This window comes from Coenobita brevimanus, chromosome 70 (genome assembly GCF_032717465.1).
Source record: "Coenobita brevimanus isolate Jiangsu-jjx chromosome 70, ASM3271746v2, whole genome shotgun sequence".
Lineage (NCBI taxonomy): Eukaryota > Metazoa > Arthropoda > Malacostraca > Decapoda > Coenobitidae > Coenobita > Coenobita brevimanus.
In genome coordinates this window covers 50,367,932-50,389,511 of record NC_137023.1, presented here as the reverse complement: position 1 = coordinate 50,389,511, position 21,580 = coordinate 50,367,932, and the positions used below count along the sequence as shown (strand labels likewise).

Here is a 21,580-nt window from a genome sequence, read left to right as displayed (position 1 = left end):
AGCTTAGGAGAGACGTTTTTTCATTAACCCATTCAGTGCGAGACATCTTTCCCTAGGGTGAATAAAAATCCCTGGTAGTAATATGTATGAAATGAAAGAAATGCGTCATTGAACTGAAGTACTCATTCCATTCCATTCGATCCCCTGTCAATGGTTTGCTCTGGAAGAAGGAACAAACAGCCCTTTAAATGTGGGCTAATTATCTTAACAAACCCACAAAGAATTTTAAAAGTCCGGGCGGGGGAATTAGGCCTACAATGGATTATCAATATATATTTTTTCTACCACCACCACCACCACCAGCACCACCATTCCAGTTTAAAATTTCCAATAATTAATAGCCGATGATAAATTTGGCCATTAGAATAAATCTTATCTCGGGTGGACCGCGGCGGCAGCATTGAAAATATTATTCCCCCCCATTACTCTCCTTTTATTAAGCTTTTATTCCACAATATCGCCAGTTCGACTCGGCGATATTCTACACGTGACATATTTGATATCTGAAATTCGAAAATACAAGGGAAAGGGAGTTCATTTTACACAGGTCATGATTCTGTGTGTGCATGAGGGTATGATGAGGGTATGGGTCTGTGTGTGTGTGTGTGTGTGTGTGTGTGTGTGTGTGTGTGTGTGTGTGTGTGTGTGTGTGTGTGTGTGTGTGTGTGTGTGTGTGTGTGTGTGTGTGTGTGTGTGTTGGGAAAAGGGTGTAGTCATCAGCCTAGTTATTTTTTCTATACATAGTATATTTTGTATCGGAATCTCGAAAATACTAGAGTACAATTCGTTTTTACAAGCCCTGTGTTTGTGTATGTGAGGGTTTGGAATGGGTGTGATTTGGGGAATGTCTGGTCATCATACAGGGTTTGTTTTGTAACTATATGTTTCAGTGATGCGTAACCATACATTCAGAGGTACTAAGACATTTGAATAGATGTGCATCTCCATTCTGCAGTTATATCAAGTCACATATAACAGAAGCGGTCAAAAATGGATACCTGGCTTTACACTGACACTTTTATGTTTTAAAAATGTGTTCAGAAATGAAGGATTTGAAATGTAAGGAATAAATAAACTGTTTTGACCCATCTCATGACCCTATCTATATACTGACCAGTCATGGATACTTGCCACGCGGGTCTATGTTGCTAGACACTGATCCTTGCATATTGAGACCGATGTTCAGAAAGAAAAAACGTTGGGAAAAATTGCTCAACCTCTTGTTCTGACCTTTCATTACTCCATCCATACCGAACAACCTTGTACACGTCACACACCTTTAGTTTTCTGTATTATTGAAGAGCTGCATTCTCCGTGGCACGGGAGATTATGTGGCATCTCTTCCAATGTGACTTCTTTAGCAGTAACGTATAAGCAGGTAATAAGATGCAACGTTCAAAATACGTCGCCGAGAAGAGAAATATCGAGATTTCCAAAACCAACCAGAATACGACCCTGATATTGAACCATTCCCTCCTACATCCATTCACTCATTCACATGTTTTACTACAACCATGAATGCAATTAACACTATTCACCAGGCTTATTTTCAACCTATATAGACGTAATACCCTCTATAATCCCTCCCATATCACTCATTCATCCGTACCCCTGTTTCACTCCCATCATGAAAGCTATCTATTCAGCTGGTATATTTTCACACCACGCATGCGTAATACCTTTCAAATCTCCCCCCACACCCCGTTCTCTCGATCAGTTACATTTTCCGGACCCAAAAATGCCTATTACCGAACCATTTACTCAATCACCCATTCATCCGTACACATGTTGTGCTACCATCATGAAAGCTCCTTACAGTAATCAATGGGTATATTCCCATACAATACATACGTAATACTTTCCATAATCCCTCTCCGTTCACTTGATTATTTACATTTTATAGATCCAGGCCTCCCAAATATCCCTCTCTTCACCTGAGGTCTTTCCGATGTTACACAATACTGTCTGGTTGTAGTACAAGCAAAACAAGAACTAGTATAGCACTGAAAAGGTGTTACATTTTGTTTCTAGTCCTTTCAGCTACTGAATTCTATTTTTAACGCTCTCATGCTCGGGACAACTACAGTGTTGTATTCCAGTTAACTTCAGACGGTTTTATTCAGCCGTGAGTCAGCTGAGGGATCCAAAGTGTTTGTACTGGAACGTTTAACCCTCTCATTCTTTTCTAGTTAACGCCAATCGATTTTCTTCCTTTGAGGGTGAGTCACAGAGCCTGAGTGTTAATACTGTTACCGTCTACCATCTCGTGGATAGGACGCCTCTTAGCATTCTATTCTAGGTAACGCTAATTGTTTTTCTGTTGACAGTGAGTTATAGGTGCCTGAGAGAGACAAATCGAGTAATATCCCCTGATAGTACCATGAATAAAACAAGAAACGCTACAGTACAGAAAGTGGACACATGAAAAATATTTTATGTGCAAATCCATTTAGTATTCAGTCATCATCATCATCATCATCATCATCATCATCTCTTTAACCCACCCAAAGATGGACAGTGAAGCAGGGTTCAGAGGGTAGGAAAAGAGAACAAACATGACAGAGAAATAACTAGTCAGAAGAATACCCAGTGAAACAGACCACAGATTTACTCCCTCACCATTCAAGCCATCGGAATCCTGACTGTATTTCGTAGCCATACCTTTTAAACATATGCACTTCTCATTAACTGTTTGATAAATCCGATGGCTGTCAAGGTATACATAAAATCCAGCTACCTCTATCCCTTGTCAGTTTCCTAATTTCATTATTCTCCATGTCTAGCTCCCTCATTTGCCCCTTTACCATATCTATCCATTTTCTCATTGGCATACCACGCCTCCTCATACTTTGTGGCTCAATGACATATACCTTTTATCACCACCTATCTACATTCATTCTCTCCATATGACCGTACCAGCCTGTTTTGTTTAGCAACCACCACATTTTTTTTTTTTAATTATTGGATGACACATGTTTGGCTGTATTATACGGATCCCCTATTGAAACAAATGTAGAAAAAAATCCAACAAATCATTACTCAGTTGACTAACAGTGTGAGAGGAGCACCGATCGTACACCCCACCACATTTTTTTTTTTTTTATCAACCAGTCGCTCTGGGAAAAACATGGGCAACATTAATTATTTAGGGTGACTGGCACTTGTGTTCCCGGCCCATATCAGGGACCACACACCATATCCTCCCACTTGTTTTGCATTGGTGTCTATGGATCAGTTGTGTGTGTGTGTGTGTGTGTGTGTGTGTGTGTGTGTGTGTGTGTGTGTGTGTGTGTGTGTGTGTGTGTGTGTGTGTGTGTGTGTGTACTAATTCTGGCGCTGGAGAGGGCTGCCTTCACGTGCTAGCACAGTTATAACCAGGTGGCTCCGTTGCTGTTACACAAAAATCTTTCAGCTACTTACTTATTCCATAGGAAGAGGATGGTGGAGAGTTGACACCTATATGAAGCCTGCAGTCCACCATGTTTAGATTTCAGATAAGTCTCAAATCACAACAACAACAACAACAGCAACAGCAGCAAATTTTGGCCTTCTGACTCGGCAGAGTGAGGTGGATATTTATAAGTTAGCAGTTTTCTTTTCTATACTGATTAACATTCTCAGACTCTTCTGCTCAGCTAAATAAGGTCGTCTGACTGTAGATAGAATAGAATACTAGAGATGGTCGGACTGGCATTTGTGGTTTGGGGCACCATCAGAGAGTACAAGAATTCTGTAGGCTTCACCCCGCAGTTGTTTTGTATTGGTTTGTATGGCTATCAGGGTACTTTAGTTTTTCTTCAGAGTGGTCTAATTTTTGCTTCTATGACTATGCAAGGCCCTTGTGTAGTGGTAGATTCGAGTGACAATTTTAATGCGAACTTAAATGTAATATTGCAGCTCAGTCTTTGTGGTATTAGGTTAGTTACTGAGAATTTCTTTCATTACCTTTTAGTAAGGATTAGTGGTCGTACGCTTAAGCAAAAACGTGGAGACCTCGAGTCGCACTCGAATCCAATCGAGATGTTTAAACAAACTGTGATATCCATTTATGGAAAACGCCGACGGTACAATTGTGAAATGGTACAGTTTTTGTTTAAGCATACAACCATATGTTTCGCTTTCTGTGGCTCAGCAAGTTTATTGCAGCTAGCGAGTTAGAGTGATTTACCTTTCTATATGGATTAACTCGGTTTTCTGTTAATCACCCAACTGAATCAAATCGTATGGCGTTATCTGGAATACGTTACATGAATTATTTTTCCCATGAGAGGGTTATTATTGTTGATACTAACTTCTAGGATCGTATGACTCACTCAGCTGGATAAAACTGTCAAGCGTTACTTGGAACAGAATACTAGAGATGTTCCAGTCATGAGTCATTCTCTCTCTCTCTCTCTCTCTCTGTTTGTCTGTCTGTCTCTCTCTCTGAGTTTTCAGCATTGGCTGTAGAAGTGAATTAGAGTTTGTTTTCGGTGTATGGATTAAATTTTCTTTGTATGGATGACCAGGGTCTGTGTGGGAGAAGGCTAGACTAATAATTATCTCTATGTGGTAAAAAAAAAAAAAGTTCAATATAATGAATATAATTTATTTAGCTTTTGCTCTTAAAGGCTATGCAGGGTTTGTGCTGTTAGGTTTGATTGTTTCTTTTACTGAATGAACTATTTTTTTTTAGTGGCTCGCCAGGGTCTGTGCCACAGCAGGATAGATATTTTTTTCTGTGAAGAATATATATATATATATATATATATATATATATATATATATATATATATATATATATATATATATATATATATATATTGTGCCTCAGCTGGGTCGGTGGAACTGATTTAGTTATTATCTTTCCTCCATGGACAATGTTTTCCTTTCTATAGCTCTGCAGGTTCACTGGGGTAGGAGGATGGAGTAATAATTTTGCCTCTTTGTACTAATTTGTGCTGTATATGGCTATGCAGCTTTTGTGGAAGTTGGTCAGAATACCATGCATTTTTGTGTAAAATTAATTTTCGCTTTCTGTGGCAGTGTTGAAACTATAGAACGGAGTTAAATTATTATTATTATTATTTTTTTTTTTTTTTGCTGACTATGGCGAAACAGGGTCTTTAGTAACATGATAGAGTGAGAATTGCCTAAAAGAGCTACATGATGGTCGTTTAGAGAGATGCGAGTTTCAGACAGAACTTTGTACAAGTTCTTGAAATCGTATTACCCTATACCACTCCCATATAAATATCCAAATGTCATAAGAGTATGGCGAGGGTAAAGCTGCAATACAATAGAGTAACCTCAAGCAAAACTCGGGGTCCAGAACTTTACAAATGAAGAGAGATATGGACGCGTAGTCTCATGGGGTGGAAGGCATCCTAACATCTCTTCCTTAGCGATTTATTTGTCTTATTACTTCTTAAGCAACGTTGGGTCTGGTTAGTACTTGGATGGGTGACCGCCTGGGAACACCAGATGCTGTTGGCATCCCTACGTGTCAAGTGGGGTTGGTGGAGGATTAGTGCCCTTCCCTGTAAAACAATTAATTCTAAGCCGTTGGCCACCCCGTTGGGGATACATGGCGTCTGGCAATGAATGAATGAATGAAACTTCTTAACTATTTGATACTGCTAGAATTTTCCCCGACCGAACAAGATCACCTGGTGTTACACTGCAATTCCCAAGTGTTTAAAAGCAGGTAAAAAGTCATTCGAGATTGTTTTGACGGCACGGACCGCAGTATTAATTACAGGTGAATTAAATCTTCTAGCGTCAGCCTGAATAGAATACGGAAATCCACTAACCGCTGCAAAATAGTTAATACTCTCTTGTACGTCATTTACCGCATTATTCTATAGGCATATCTTTCTTCAACAGTAAAGTTAGAATATCGACGAGTCCCAAGCCGACATAACTGGTATGGATGAGGTGCTAAATAAATGGCCTCCTTAACTCTCTCATGGTCGAGGCAACTCTAGTAGTCTATTACAAGTGAACCTTATTTCAAAATAGCCAAGAGTAGGTCATAAAGACTAAGAGCTTAAAATTTATAACCCTTTCTTGGTTGAGACACTTCTAGTATTCATTTCTAACAAACGATTTTATGCGGCTGAGAATGAGGATGGGAGTCTGAACACATTAACTAAGGAGAAGATAAAGATGGTGATAGCACTTCAAAGCAGTGAACACATATTATATATATATATATATATATATATATATATATATATATATATATATATATATATATGTAAACGATCTGAACCAATAATATGATCAACGTCAGCATAGCACTTAATTATCATGAATAATTTTTGTCTTATTTCTCTCGTTATTATTTACTCTAATTAAGTTGTGAAGTGTTGTTAGCTGTGTGAATGAAGATGAAAGCATAAACAAGCAATAATTTACGCAAATTCACTCTCGAAACGATGACATATTTTGCTCTTACGATCTCCAGACTGTTTCATGCGGTTCAGGAGACAATTTTCGAACAAACGGTTTAGCTACAGCATTCACACATCCTTTAACTGCCGAGGGACTTTGCCAAGGTTAATACAGGTCAATAAAACACTGCAGCAACAGTAACAATAATGTACAAGAATACATCATCGTAATAAAGGGGTTAACCTCAAGATAGTTGCTATATATCGTCCCCTGACCTAAAACATTAATACTGTACACTCACGACCCTCCCAGTCCTTTCCTTCGCTGTCCCCTCCTATCGCAACCCTCCTGTCCTTTCCCTCTATGACCCGTCCTATCATGACCCTCCCTCTCCTTTCCCTCACTGCTCCCTCCTTCCCATTAAACCCCCCTCCTCCCACCCTCTCCCCTACCAGCATATCAAATAACACAGGGTAACATGGTTGTACATGAGACCTTGATTATTATTAATAGCCAGAGCACTTTTCCTAGCATAAGAATACTTGCCAATGAAGAAAGAGTTAGCCAAAGTTTGCCTTGTCTTAGGACGCTGACAGAGTGAATGAATTTGCCCCTCAGTTAAACATCATCATCGTCATCATCATTATTATTATGACCTTTTTGACACCTAAGGATGAGGTAAAATAGGGTCCATGAATGATGGAAAAGTAATTACGAAAATGTTACAACCATCAGCAGCACGCCCATTAAAAATTACCGCTCTGTCATTCACTCATCATTCAAACCCCCGGAATCCTGGTTTCACCTCACAGACCTAACAATCTGTGTGTGTGTGTGTGTGTGTGTGTGTGTGTGTGTGTGTGTGTGTGTGTGTGTGTGTGTGTGTGTGTGTGTGTGTGTGTGTGTGTGTGTGTGTGTGTGTGTGTGTGTGTGTGTGTGTGTGTGTGTGTGTGTGTGTGTGTGTGTGTGTGTGTGTGTGTGTGTGTGTGTGTGTGTGTGTGTGTGTGTGTGTGTGTGTGTGTGTGTGTGTGTGTGTGTGTGTGTGTGTGTGTGTGTGTGTGTGTGTGTGTGTGTGTGTGTGTGTGTGTGTCAATGCGCTTCATATCAATCTGCTACATGCTACTTTTCTACTTACTGTTTACGCTTGACGACAGCTAGTACCATTTTGCCAGTCAATCTGCCACTTACAAATAGTATAATTATGTTTCTGCTATCAAAACTGTGAAACTATCTCTTAACGATTATATTACTCCTTCCTGCTAAGATTTTCTATTACTGTTAATCTCTTACCTAGCTTCATAACATCTTTAGTATATAGCTGACGATCGAGGGCTATTTATTTATTTTCGTTATCCTTTCTAAAGTTAGTCTTTTTTCTTTTCACGATTGATCTGTCACTGGCGTTCTTTATTCTGTTTCCGCTAGCTTTCTAAAACATATATGATGCCATATCCAATAGTTCTGGCAAAATCAACGTTATTTCTGCACCCACTTCGACAAAGTGTTGCTGAAAACACCGAAAGCTTATGCCACATCAAAACATAATCAGCCATCATTATTCCATTCTTTTAGTCGTTCCTGCTTACTTTACTGTGTTCACTTTAGCTCTCCTAAAACTGCCATCTTTCTCTCGTGAATGCTGAACTGTAAAAAGAGATTGACACAAGAATACGGTGCTAGTCACGAAAAAGTGTTATGGAAAGGTTTCAGAGCAGATGTAATATCATATTCTACCACTGAACTACGGAAAATAGACTTGAGAAAAGAGAATCTCCAAGTTAATGTAATAGAACTATAGTGTGTTGAAGAAGCCAGTGAGTTTCCTATTCCCTTCATATAAGAAGAGAGGGTAACTTCCGTAGCCAGGTTTGCATATGGTAGTCAGCTCGTTTAAGAGTGTGACTAATTGCACCTCATCTTTCACGATAAATTTCGCTCATTCTGCATCTTAATATTCTCTTGTATGTTTTGGATTCCTTACTGATAATGAGTTAGGGCTGCATAAACAACAAGCAAGGGAATATTAGCGTGTCCTGTGCATATATAGCCTACTGGTAAGGAGGAGATGTTAGGATGCCTCCTAAGCTGACGAAAGTACTGGCCTGAGAATAGTCGGGTCGTGTTCTCGTCCGCTATGAGAGTGTTCTGACATTTCTTCCTGTGTGATTTATTCAGCTTATTTCACCTTAATATTCACTTGCATGGTATTCATAGCCTAATTATTAACGATATGCTTGTAGTCTGAACAAATATCATAGACATATACGTATATACCAACGTTATTAAGTGTTGTAAACGATTATCATAGTAATTATGTGCCTGTTCAGCGAAGTAATAAGCCTCTGCTTCTCCCCCAGAGGGTCGTGAGTGCGTGAACTGCGGCGCCACGTCAACGCCGCTGTGGCGACGCGACGGCAACGGCCACTACCTGTGTAACGCATGCGGCCTCTACTACAAGATGAACGGACAGAACCGACCCCTCATCAAACCCAAGCAACGCATGGTGAGTCATGATTTACATTTTTAGATGCAGAGGTATCTCTAGGAATAGCCCTGTCAGTCTGTCACTCGCTAAGGAATTTTGGACACGAGCTGCCTCACTCCTGTGGACTTATAACGAAGTCCTACATTAAGACCCTGTGTTCTTGCATCTATCTAGCACTTCTGCATTTGCTTTTATACATGTTGTTACTCGCTCCAGGGGGATAGTGCCTGAAATTAAGGGAAACCAACTTCATTCATTCACCGTAAGTCTATCAGGTGTCGCATGTAATGGTCTTTACAAAACAGTTTCAAACCATCTACGAGCCTGTTACTGATAACTGACAGCAAATTATTCACCATAAATGACCTCATTTCAGCTTTATTAGTCAGTGCAAGCTTCTCTAATTCCTGGATGCTCGGACCTCTGTGATTCAATATCTCTTTACACCACCTTTCCATTTTCTCTCACTCCCCCTGTTTGTGATTTGTACCCTTCCTTTTGTCACTCTCCCATCACTTATTTACTCTTTATGGCCATACCGCTTTGACACAAACAATGATCTACCCATTCCATTATACTAAGTTTTCTTTCACAAATCCCTTACAGTGTCATTGATCACCAAAGTACCTCACAGTGGCGTACCTGAGGGGGGGGAGGGGCTGTTTGAAACTGCCCCCCGGGCCCCCAGTTGAGGGGGGGCCCCAAAAAGCCATAAAAATGTATAAGTTTTTTTTATTAATATTTAAAAATATATATAATTATCATCCCGACAATCCCGGCTGAGATATTAGATAAGTGTTGAGAATTTAGGGGGCTGGGTTCTTTGCGGGGCCCCACAAAGACCCTAGCCCCCCGGGCCCCCAAATCTCTAGGTACGCCCTCGGTACCTCACCCCACATACAGACCATAGGCATTTTATCTCCATTACTTCCATTCCTCGATCTTTAGCATTCAAGGCATACGTCTCGCATCCATACAGCACTATCGGTAAAACTATACCTTCGAGCACGTCCATCTTCGCCTGAACAGGCGATGATCTCTCCTTCTACAAATTTTTCACCGCCTTTATGATCTTTGTTTCTTCTGTCCTATGACTTGCTTTAGGTCCATAAATTCCATCTGCTGCTTGGTCTACCCTAAGGTACCTTAAAATGCTTCATTTCCTCCAAATCTTCCTAGCTGAAACTTATTCTTATATTTTTCTGCTCTGCCTCTCTGTTACATTTCATCGCCTCTACTCTTTTTTTTTTAATTCAGTACCAATTTCCTCCGCATTTATCTATTCATTTTGATGTTTTTGCACTGGCAGGATCAACTGGATGTGAACCCAGTGGAATGCAGAAAACCAGGCATTTCAATCGATCGCTCCCACAAATCTTTTTGTTTAGGTTATGTTGAATCACTGTCAAGGTTGTGATAGTGTCATGATGAGTTGAGTGTGTTGAAGTATGGGTGGCTGCACAGCAGTATGGGCATAATCCATAGTTTGTGATTTGTGTTTTGTGTTCATACTGTTTAGGGAAGGGTGATGGCTTCAGTGTAGTCTGGCTAGATGTACTCACGGCTCACGGGTAGGGCACCAGACACATACATTTTAGTCAGTAACGCTTGCAGCCTCTTCTACAAGAGGAACGGACAGAACCGAACTTCCATCAAGCTCAAGCACAATGTGGTTTAGTCTCCATTCCCTGTCTTCCATCCACTTTATCTTGACCAAAGCTGACGTGTCTGTTCTGAATGCTGAGTTGTAGCAAGAGGTTAACACTAGAACATAGTTATGAGGCCTTACACTCGTCGGACTAGTGCAGTTTCTGGGAAAGTGTGAAAGGAGCCATAATCCAGAATACATGCAATAGCTAGGCCATTTACTCTAACTTGACACAACTGAGCAATGCCTGCTTGAATGCTGAGCCACGATTGACTGATGGGTGGTTGACACTTGACAGTGGTACTAATGGCCAAAAATAACAAAAATAGCTATGAGACAATGTATTATATATCCTGCGGTAACTACGAGTATATTAATCAATCTGTTGCAAAGGGGATTGTGCATATTTGCCAGAGGGCTTAAAATATGCTATTTCTGGAGAATTCAGCAGAGTGCATACCTCCACCCTGCAATACAGGGCTGTTACTTAGAGTTACCAGTATGTTCTTGTCCTTTGGTGTAGGTTCATCATCATAAAATCACTTCATCTTTGCGTCATTAGGAACATTCCCCAACTTTTCATTTCGAAGTTTCCTTTAGTTTCCTGGTGATTCCACTGAAAGACAGACGGAAATGAAAACAGGTCTCACGCCTGACTTTGGTGGAGAACTTAGCCTCATCCAAGGCATATATAAAGTTAATACCCAGGCGTAATATTTGAAGAACATACTGGCGAGGGGTAAAGACGTGTGGGAGACGGACAAGAGGGAAGGGGTACGGGGGCCGTGTTGTGGATGACAGAAGAGAGGGAAAGGAGATTGGAAGAGTCACACTCACGTACAAAATAAAGAAGACATTCACATCGTAGTAAACTACTGGTGTAATTATAAGGCAACAAAATATTAACCTCTCAGCCACGACACTCACAGCATCACGTAACTTCACCATACAGCAACAACTGTGGTAGTCCATCACGGTTTTTTGGTTCACCTACTATACTTGTTTTATCATACCCTTCATATAAATATGTAGCAGTAGGTCAAGTGAACAAGGAAAAGGGAATAATGGAGAGGGGTAGGGGAGAGAAAAGAACATGGCGAAATTAAGGGAAGGAGAGTTGCGAGGAAAGAACGATTTGAAACTAGAGTAAGAAAGAGAAGGAGAGTAGGGAAAGACAATGTGGGAAGGGTGAGAAGAAGGAGGTGAGAGCAAGAGGACAACAATTGGAGAAAGAAATACGAGTGAGGGAAGAAAGGAGGAATGAATAAGAAAGGAGGGGTAGGGAAGAGGAAGGAAAAAGAGTAAGTGAGTAAGAGAGGGAGGAGTAATAAGGATTAAGAATGGACAGAGGAAATGGAGAAAGAATAAGAGGGAAAGAAGGAAGAATAAGGCTTAAGAGAGAGGATAACAAGAAAGAGAGAAGAATAAGAGTGAGCGAGAGGTGAAGGAGGGAGAGAAAGATGAGTGAAAACAGAGGGAGGGGTGAGGGAGAAGGCAGGGGTCAGGGGAGGTCAACAACACAGTCGAGCTCCTCCCCATCACTCCCGCATTTTCATGACACTCTTGCAATTTACGAGGGGGGAGGGGGGAGAGAGTGAGGGCTAGGAGGGAGGGAAGACAGTGGGAGAGGGGAGAGACGGCGAGAAGGGGGAAGGATGAAGGACAGAGGAGAAGGAAGAAAGGCTCTAGATGAACAGGTTGAATGAAGACAACAATATGAAGGAAATTAAAAAGGTAGTGGAGCAGGACAAGTGCAGACAGGAAGAAGCGAAGAAATACCTTATATGAAAAAGGAGACAAACTGGGAAGAGAAGCCTGTGAAAGAAAGGGAAAAAGGAAGAAAGGTTATATAGAATGGAGTACAGAAGCAGACCAAATGAAGAATGAAACAAGTACCCAAAAGAAGGAAGAAGAAGGCATGGCCCATCTCCGTTACGTGTCGCCAGCTCGTAACCCACATCCTCCTCCGGGAATAAATAAAAATAACAAAAGGCTGGAGGTGATGGAAGCGTTCATGTGTCGGGAGTAAACGTACAAGAATAACAGTGGTTGTGCTCCCGTTTAGATCAGCGTTGTGCGACTGTTGTTCTGTTCTCTTCATGTAGGTTGTAACGCATTATCATGTACCTGTAGAAAAGTATTAGGGTCATCATTCTCGTAGTTATCATCATCATCATCATCATCATCATCATCACCAATACCATCATCGTTTTAAGTTTATTCTCTCATATCAATGCCATATGCACAGTTTAAAAGAAAAATAAAATTCTTGTATAAATTCGTCAGCGTGGGTGTCAGAGAAGGAACACAACAACAACAATAAAGACAATAACAACAACAGCAACAAACATCACGTGTCATTGTTAGTTTAGTGTCATGGCTACAAAACAAACAAATAAACAACAGCACGAAGGTGTGTGTGTGTGTGTGTGTGTGTGTGTGTGTGTGTGTGTGTGTGTGTGTGTGTGTGTGTGTGGTGTCATAGCTACAAGAAACACAAGGCATAAACTCTGGCTATTGATTCTGGCAGCACATCAACATCACACCACCCCACCTCCCCTCGTGTCCCCTCTGGCGTAAATTCTTTCGGAGGACCAGGAGCCGCTTCATAAAGACTAAGAAACAATTTTTACGATAAGCATGTTCCCACTTAAGTTAGTTATTATCAAGAGTGGTCACCATAGAAGTTAGTTATTATCAAGAGTCGTCACCACAGAAGTTAGTTATCAAGAGTCGTCACCACAGGGGTTAGTTATTGTCAAGAGTCGTCACCATAGAAATTACTTATTATCAAGAGTCGTTACCACAGAAGTTAGTTACTATCAAGAGTCGTCACCATAGAAATTACTTATTATCAAGAGTCGTCACCACAGAAGTTAGTTATTATCAAGAGTCGTCACCACAGAAGTTAGTTATTATCAAGAGTCGTCACCACAGAAGTTAGTTATTATCAAGAGTCGTCACCATAGAAGTTAGTTATTATCAAGAGTCGTCACCATAGAAGTTAGTTATTATCAAGAGTCGTCACCATAGAAGTTAGTTATTATCAAGAGTCGTCATCACAAAAGTTAGTTATTATCAAGAGTCATTTATGTTCGTCAGATATTCACCTTATTTCCGCACTAGCTTATCTCAGAAGCGCTGATGGCCGTATGAATAAAGATATAGATATAAACAGGCGATTTTATCTTAGGGGGAAGGCCTATAAAAATAAAACATTCATACAGATACATCATTCAAGGCACATTGATAATACGTACCAAAACACAAACAAGAAACATGGGAAGTATTAGTAATTAAGAAACAGCTAACAATCTCTGTCTCTGTCTCTGTCTGTCTGTCTGTCTGTCTGTCAGTCTGTCTCTCTCTCTCTCTCTCTCTCTCTCTCTCTCTCTCTCTTCCTCGGCCCCCTTTGTAAATAATTCAGTGCTATAACTCAGGGGCCTGCACGAAGGAGGCCGCCCTAGCACTGTCCAATGGGGCGTTGTGAGGGGGCAAGAAGATGGCTGATGCCTGGACTTGACTCTAGTTGGTTTGTTTCCATCTGACAGCGATTCCTAACCCCTTTCATCACAGTAAATGGCCACGTTTAGCCAGCTGTGAGAGTGAGTTTGAATAATAACCAAGGATACGCATAATTAAGCTCATCGAATTTCCTGCAACCACGCCTTATAATTCAGAATTTAAGAGTTGCCTGGTTCCATCAGATGAAAACAAGCAGACTCTAGGATGAAGTTTTTTATTATTTATTCTCGCTACTCGCACATCATTTTATTCAGCGTAGGGCAACCCCCGAGTCTAGGAGTCACTGAAAACTATATCCAACCTTTCCAGTTTGAAAAGTCTTTCCTTTGGTGAATAAAATCATGAGACACAGATAATGAAACTGAAAAAAAGAAAACCGTTATTAGGCTGGAGGGGTGAACAGATGGTTGCAGCCTCACCCCCTCTCATGATTGGGATAGCTCGAGTATACCATACTGAGTGCCGCCAGACGATTTTGTTCAGCTGAGAGCGTCATAGGAAACTTTTAATACCATCAGCATTAACTCTCAAGGTCGGGACAACTCTAGTATTTTTTTCTTACTGATTCCAGGTGACTTTATTCGTATGAAAGAGAATCACAGGAAACCAAAAATGCTAATAATCTCATTTGTAGTTCGTTCTTGGTACTTCCACACCATTTTATTCATCTTAACCTCTTCAGTAGGATGACGCATACCCTCAACTTAAGAGATAAGATGTTTGCTGCTCTGATCGTATTGTGCTGACGTTGTTTACATTCTAATATCGCAAATTCGAGACGATTTTATTAAGTTTCGGAAAGACACTTAGACGTAAAAGTATTTGATACATCCCTTATTAATACTTTTACTACAAGAGATGCCTCCTAAGTGGAAAATAAGCGTATGGTGATAGCTGGGATTAAAAAGAAAAGCCACTGGAGTGAAATTACAATTTTTGTATCAGTAGCGAGCATCAACCAGACGAATTTATTCAGCTGACTAAATTATAGGAACCTACAAGTTAAAAGGAAAGAAAAAGAAGAAAAAAGGAAAAGCAAAAAAGAATGAAAGACAGATTGATAGTTAGAAAGACAGATAGACAGACAGAAAGACAGGAAGACAAAAAAGAAGGACAGACAGACAGAAAGAAAGAAAGAAAAGAAATCTATAAACAGTAATGTGTGTATAGGATCACAATGATACAAGATTCACCTTGAAAAAAGTACACCTCGCCAAAGTCTTTAAAGGTGAATTCTTTAAAGGTGGTTGTCATTATTTTATTCTTGTGGCTACCAGATAGTTTTGCTCAGCAGACGAGAGACATTTGGTACGGAAATAACTAAAAAATAAACAATCCGCCTTCTTTTTCCATTTATTTATCTTTTTCTTTTCGACTTGCCCTTTCTTTTTATTATAATCTTCCTTCTGCTTCCTCTGCTTCTTTTTCTTACTATATTCATCGTGTTCTCTTCTTTGTGTTTCATTCATAAACCCTTTCCGTCTTTGTTTTCCATTCATGCTTTATTCCATTTTGTTTTTATTCATATTACCTCCCTCCGGCCAATTTTATTCTTACCCTCTCCTTCCCTCTCTTGTACCTCCAGAACCCTATCAGTTCATTTTTATTTTCTTCTCTTTTATTCAGCTTTGGATAAAATGTTAAAACTAGAGGTAAAATATATCCTTCATTAATCCCTTTCCTACTAAAAAATCTTTGCTGAATTGAGTAAAACCCGGTGCAGTAAGCTAGAAAGAGAGAGAGAGAGAGAGAGAGAGAGAGAGAGAGAGAGATGTCCTAGGTTGAAATGAGCTAGCAGTTTCCTTATTTCCCTGATATTCATTTATATTCTCATCCGTTCCTGATTTTCCGTCCCCATTCTCTTCCCTTCCATGTTTTACAGTCGTGTTCTTCTCCCTTCCCTGATTATCATTCATATTCTCTTACCTTCCCTGATTTCCCTTCCTTTCCTTGTTTTCCATTCATATTCTCCTCCCTTCTCTGTTTTCCATTATGTTCTCTTGTCTTCTCTGCTCTTCGTTCACATTTTCTTCCCTTCCCGGTTTTCCATTCATATTCGTTTCCTTTCCCTGCTTTCTAGTCAAGTTCTTTTCCCTTCCCTGTTTATCATTCATATTATCTTACCTTTTTTGTTTTTCAGTCATCTTTTCCTTATTCATAATATCTTCCTTTCCCCTCACTGTATTTACATTTTCTCTTCCTTTCCCTGTTTTTCATTCATAATATCTTCCCTTCCCCGTTCTTTATTCATATTCTTTTTCCTTCCCTGTTTTTTTACATATTCTTGTTTTTAATTCAAATTCTCTTCCCTTTCCTGCTTTTCACTGTATTCTCTTCCATTCCCTGTTTTTCATTCATATTCTCTTCTTTCCTACTTTTCATTCATATTCTCTTCCTTTCCCTGCTTTTCATTCATATTCTCAGTCTCTTCCCATTTTTCATTCGTATTTCATCCTCCCTTTCCCTTTGATCTTTTCATTACTCTCTCTCTCTCTCTCTCTCTCACCCAGTTTTTGCTTGTCGCCTTTCCTTCCTTTTTTTTTTATACTCATATTCTCTTCTTTCACTCCCCTTTCTTCTTTCATTAGCTCTTCCCGTCTCCCTCCTGTTTCTCATTCGTTTTCTGTGCCCATTCTTGTTTTTTTCATAGTGTTTTCCCATCTTTTTCTTTCCATATCATTTTCCTCCCACATTTTCGCCTCAAATTCTCCTCATATCCTCACTATTTATCATTTATATTCAGCTTAATTTCTCTTTCTCGTTCGCATTTTCCTATTTTTCTCCTTTTCATAACCACCTCTCCCACCGTCGCTGCCTCCTCCTGCCCATCCTCCACAAGCTATTACACAAATCAAGCCGTCGACAGGACAAGGCAAAAGTAAACAGCCTGGCGCCCTCCCCTACACCTCCACCTTGCGCCTCTCTCTGCTATTGATTACCAGAGGCTCCCTTGTACACGCACCCCACCCCCCACCCCGTCTCTCATCCCACCCTCCATGCCCCTCACCCTACTTCCCTCTCACCCAACCCCCCGCTTTTGCCCTTCCTCTCCCTCCTCCCTTCCCCTCATCCAACCTCTACGCCTCTCCTACCCTCCCTTTCCCTCACCCTAGACCCACCTGTCCCCTTCTCCTCTCTCTCTCCCACACTGTCCCTTCCTCCCTCCCATCCCCTTACCCTAGTCCTATGTCCACCCCCACACCCCTCTCTCCCTTCCTCTCCCCTCACCCTAGCCACTCCCACCCTTCTCTCGCCAGCTCACGCCTCCCCTCGCACCTCTCCGTTCTCTCCTCCCTCACGTTTCACCCTCACCTATAGTCACTCCTCTGGTAAGCGCGTCGTCGACGCCCAAAAGCTCGTCTCTCTCTGCTATAATTTTGTCGCAACTCCTCGTCTTTCCCTGTACCATTGCTAATTTCCACAAGGCTACAAGACTCATCATCACTCCCACTCTACTTACTTCTGGATATTTTCGTCTTCATTTTATGTCAGTTCCCCCTTCTTCTCCCTCTCTCTCTCTCTCTCTCTCTCTCTCTCCACACACACACACACACACACACACACACACACACACACACACACACACACACACACACACACACACACACACACACACACACACACACACACCCTCCTCTTCCTAAAATCCTCTCTTGCTAGTTCCCTCTCGCTGTTATTCCAGAGTTTGCTTTTTTCTGCTCCCTTTCCTCTCTCGTTCAACTGCTCCCGGGTTCATACACCTAGTCTTGCCCTGTTCACCGTTGCTTTCACTTAGCCTTCTGCAGTGTGATGGCGTCGTATTAACCACCAACAACCGCTTGTCTGTACATTGTCTCTCCACCTCCGTCATCTTCAAGCCTAATTAGGCTATCCGTCCTTGTCTGCCAACCTATCTACTATTGCGGTCCTTGTCAGCTGTTTAACTATCCTCCTTCATCAATATCACTTACTATCTACACAGCCTTGAGTGACAGTTCGTTTTATTGCTTGGCTTAACTCGTCGCCTTTCTCAGCCCCACGTTTCTGGCCTTACTGTCAGCATTCACACATTACCGCTTCACTGTCGTCAGTGTCTAACGCGTCACACTTCTGTTACTGTTCATTACTAATGCTTATGATGGTCAAGACATATCCTGATTATTGCATAAGGAAACAAAGAAACAAATGTGTGTATACATATATATATATATATATATATATATATATATATATATATATATATATATATATATATATATATATATATGTGTGTGTGTGTGTGTGTGTGTGTGTGTGTGTGTGAAGCTACAAATCACTTTATTATACCAGCAGTACGGCACCTTTATAGTGTTGGGGAATAATTATCGTTTATTTTTAGCAGCACAAGCGAATGCAAATGACTTGGTGTCCTGGGACTAAAAACAAATAAAACGTTTTTCATCTTCAAAAAAAAAAAAAACATTTCCTCATCCTCGTGTTGGATAAACAACTTCCTCTCCAGAGATAAGACCACGCACAGCAAAAACACAAACACCTGCCTACAATCTCTTCCCTGCCACACAAACAGGAAGAAGATACAAAGTTACTTTAGTCTCGTGTTGGCTGGAACTTTCAGTCCTATCGTAATGGGTGTATAGTGAATGATAATAGACTTTTAAAGTAGACATGATATGGCAAGGGTGGCCAAAGTCAGGGTCGCGAGCTGCATGCTGCTCTTGGATCACCTAGCGAAGCCTGCGAAACTCTGTTAGTTTATGTATCTGCTGTCCTGACAATAGGTGGGCATAATCAGCACCGATTAACTCCAGCTCATCTCCTTGAAAGATATACTGTAATGTGTCGCAACCTAAGAATTAATGGTTTACCAACTTTAATGTATGTATACAAAACAGGTGGCAAAATGGGGTTTATAATCAGAGCAGTAGCGAGATCTGTATGTTCACTTATATAATTGGCGCACATTTTATGGCAACTTACGGTAATGTACGCCTAGTATACAATTATGGAAGATTTTCCATGCCTTATGGCTCTTGAACAACTCAGCCATTACTACCATGTGGTAACGTCCTTGCTGAATCTTCCTAATTAGCTATAATTACAAAGATAAAGTGTCCGACTGTTACGGCTGCACAACATGGCGACAAGGGAGTAAGTAAATCTAACGAGCTTGTTAAACCTGTCGTTTCCTTATCAGTCTGATGCTGATATTCCAATTTCCTCTCTGATTATCACGCCTGCTATCTAAATACGAATCTTTGTAATCATGGAAGCACATGTAATTACCATCCCATTAACCATACCTGTGTTTACTCAATTAAGCCCTCAGACCACTTCCGTTTGAGGGCTCCTTCCTAAGCTGGATATAATCATCTGGTGGTAATAAGAATTAATTAGAAAACCACTCATGGTAGAGAACGGGTTGATGTAGAGTTTGTTTCCTTCATGCCAAAATATCCTTCCTGTGCTGAAGGAAATCGACAGATGATGGTAGGAATGATGTGAATGATAAAGATGACGTCAGTACACTTATCGCGTTTAGCCACGTCCTCATAAAACACACACACACACACACACACACACACACACACACACACACACACACACACACACACACACACCTGCTGAGATCCTCGTCGCGATATTATTAAACACCCTATAATTTCACAGCCACCGTAGTACCTCACAGGGGCCACACAATCTCACATTAGTCGCCGTAATCCCATTTTTATCAGGGCCATCGTGTAAAGCACCACAGATTGCCTTCGTGGTCCCCGGCCGTGTCTTGTCTCAGGTGGCATCTGTGATTTTAGTAGCGGCGGTAAGTGAATGATAAGAAGAGGTGTGGATTAAGGCAGCGATACAAGCACTGTATAATTTTAGGATTATGTGACGATTGGAGGAGATGCGATGGCCTAGTGGTACTGCGATTGCCTAATACAGCACTTCAGTGATATGCAGATGTATAAAGGCAGTGGCTATGTTCCTGATTGCTTTTAGGGGAGGGACATGAAAAGTGAATAATTCTTTCATAGGTAGGAATTATAGCACTACCTGTAAATGATAAGTAGCTTATTTAAATTTAAGGTAACTGAATAACAAGTAAAGGATGTGGAACGACTTTGGGATGAGTAACTTAACCATAGACCTACACGTCTGATGGGATAATAAGTGTTACGCAGTTATGACGACGACAATGTGAATGAGAGCGCAAATGAGGTGGATTTATACTGAGATAACAGCACTCTTTGATTTTAGGATTTTAGCGGCGAAGGTAATTAATGATAACCAGTTAGTGATGATTATGGCAGCGATTATAAGACTATTTGACAAGCAGATGTCAATAATTATAGCTGCAGATATAGCACTCCTTGATTTTAGGACTGAGATGACTGGATGAGAAGTAGATGGCGACGAGAATGACATAAGAAAAAAATGTTAGATTTTAGGATTTTAAGGTGAGTGAATGGTACACAGATGATGTGAATTATGCAACGATGATATTAATGTTTGATGATAGGAGGATACCAGCAGTGATTATAACAACATTGTTCAATTTGACAAAGACAGCTAAATGGGTTCAAACAGTGAAATATAATTGTATAATTGTGAGAATATGAAAAATCAATGACAAAGATTATATCAATGTTTTATTTTACCGTGACTGTCTGTGAATGAATCATCAACGCGAATTCTTGCAACGATTTTATGGTCACCGTAAATTGTGAAAAACGACTAATACGACAATGCAGATTTCATTAACACAGAACTGATTGGCAAGTGACTCATAAGCAGGATGAAACAGAGTTGCGGTAGTTGCACAGCATATTATCACGAACAGACTTTCTCCTTTGCGATATGAAAAACTACTGAGATACTAGAGTATTAAAGCGCCGATTAGAACAACTCTTTAACGAGCTAGGATCACACTGGAATTGTATCAGTGTAATCCACCCAAAAGATGAAATAACGGAGTTACAACTGTGAAACTATTGCCTTTTTACGTTTACGTCTTCACAACGAGTCTGATTAAAATTCTCTGGTGATATCAATTAAAAAAAACAAAGAAATAAATAAGCAAAAACCGTGCTGGTCCAAGGGTGTTAAGGACAGTTCAAAACCACTTTGCGGAAATCGCTTCCTGTATTGCGAACTAAAATAAAGACCCTGAAGTAAAAAGCCTCACAATAGTGGTTATAACAAACAAAAGTGTCCTCTCCCACTATCAGGTCCCTCTCCTAAATGTCTACTGTGCGGGAAAAGGAAATAATAAAAAGAAGGAAACGTAGCAGTGGTATGGTTCTCCATGATATATCCCTGTTCTAGCTCCTACCCAATACCAAGACTCAAATCGTACCTACCTACGTAACCAGAACCTGAGCAAACTTGAAGTTAATTTCACCATGTATGAAATTAAATCACAAGAGTGTCCTCTGAATCCTCTCCCAGTACCACATCCTGTCCCTACAATATCTACACAGGAGGGAAAAAGGAAATACTAAAAGAGTCAGGAAAAATCGTGGTATGGCTTTCCAAAAAGCTGGGAACTCCGTGCTCAGGCTCTCTCTCTC

At 40.6% G+C, this 21,580-nt stretch overlaps 1 protein-coding gene across 1 annotated transcript in view; it reads left to right on the top strand.

Moving 5' to 3' along the window:
* LOC145406310 (GATA-binding factor 2-like) overlaps positions 1–21,580 on the top strand; it is a 295,630-nt gene that overhangs the window by 89,495 nt on the left and 184,555 nt on the right. The window contains exon 3 of the mRNA XM_080277474.1: positions 8,733–8,878. Within this exon, the coding sequence (XP_080133600.1) occupies positions 8,733–8,878 (146 nt within the window). The remainder of the gene's footprint in view (positions 1–8,732; positions 8,879–21,580) is intronic.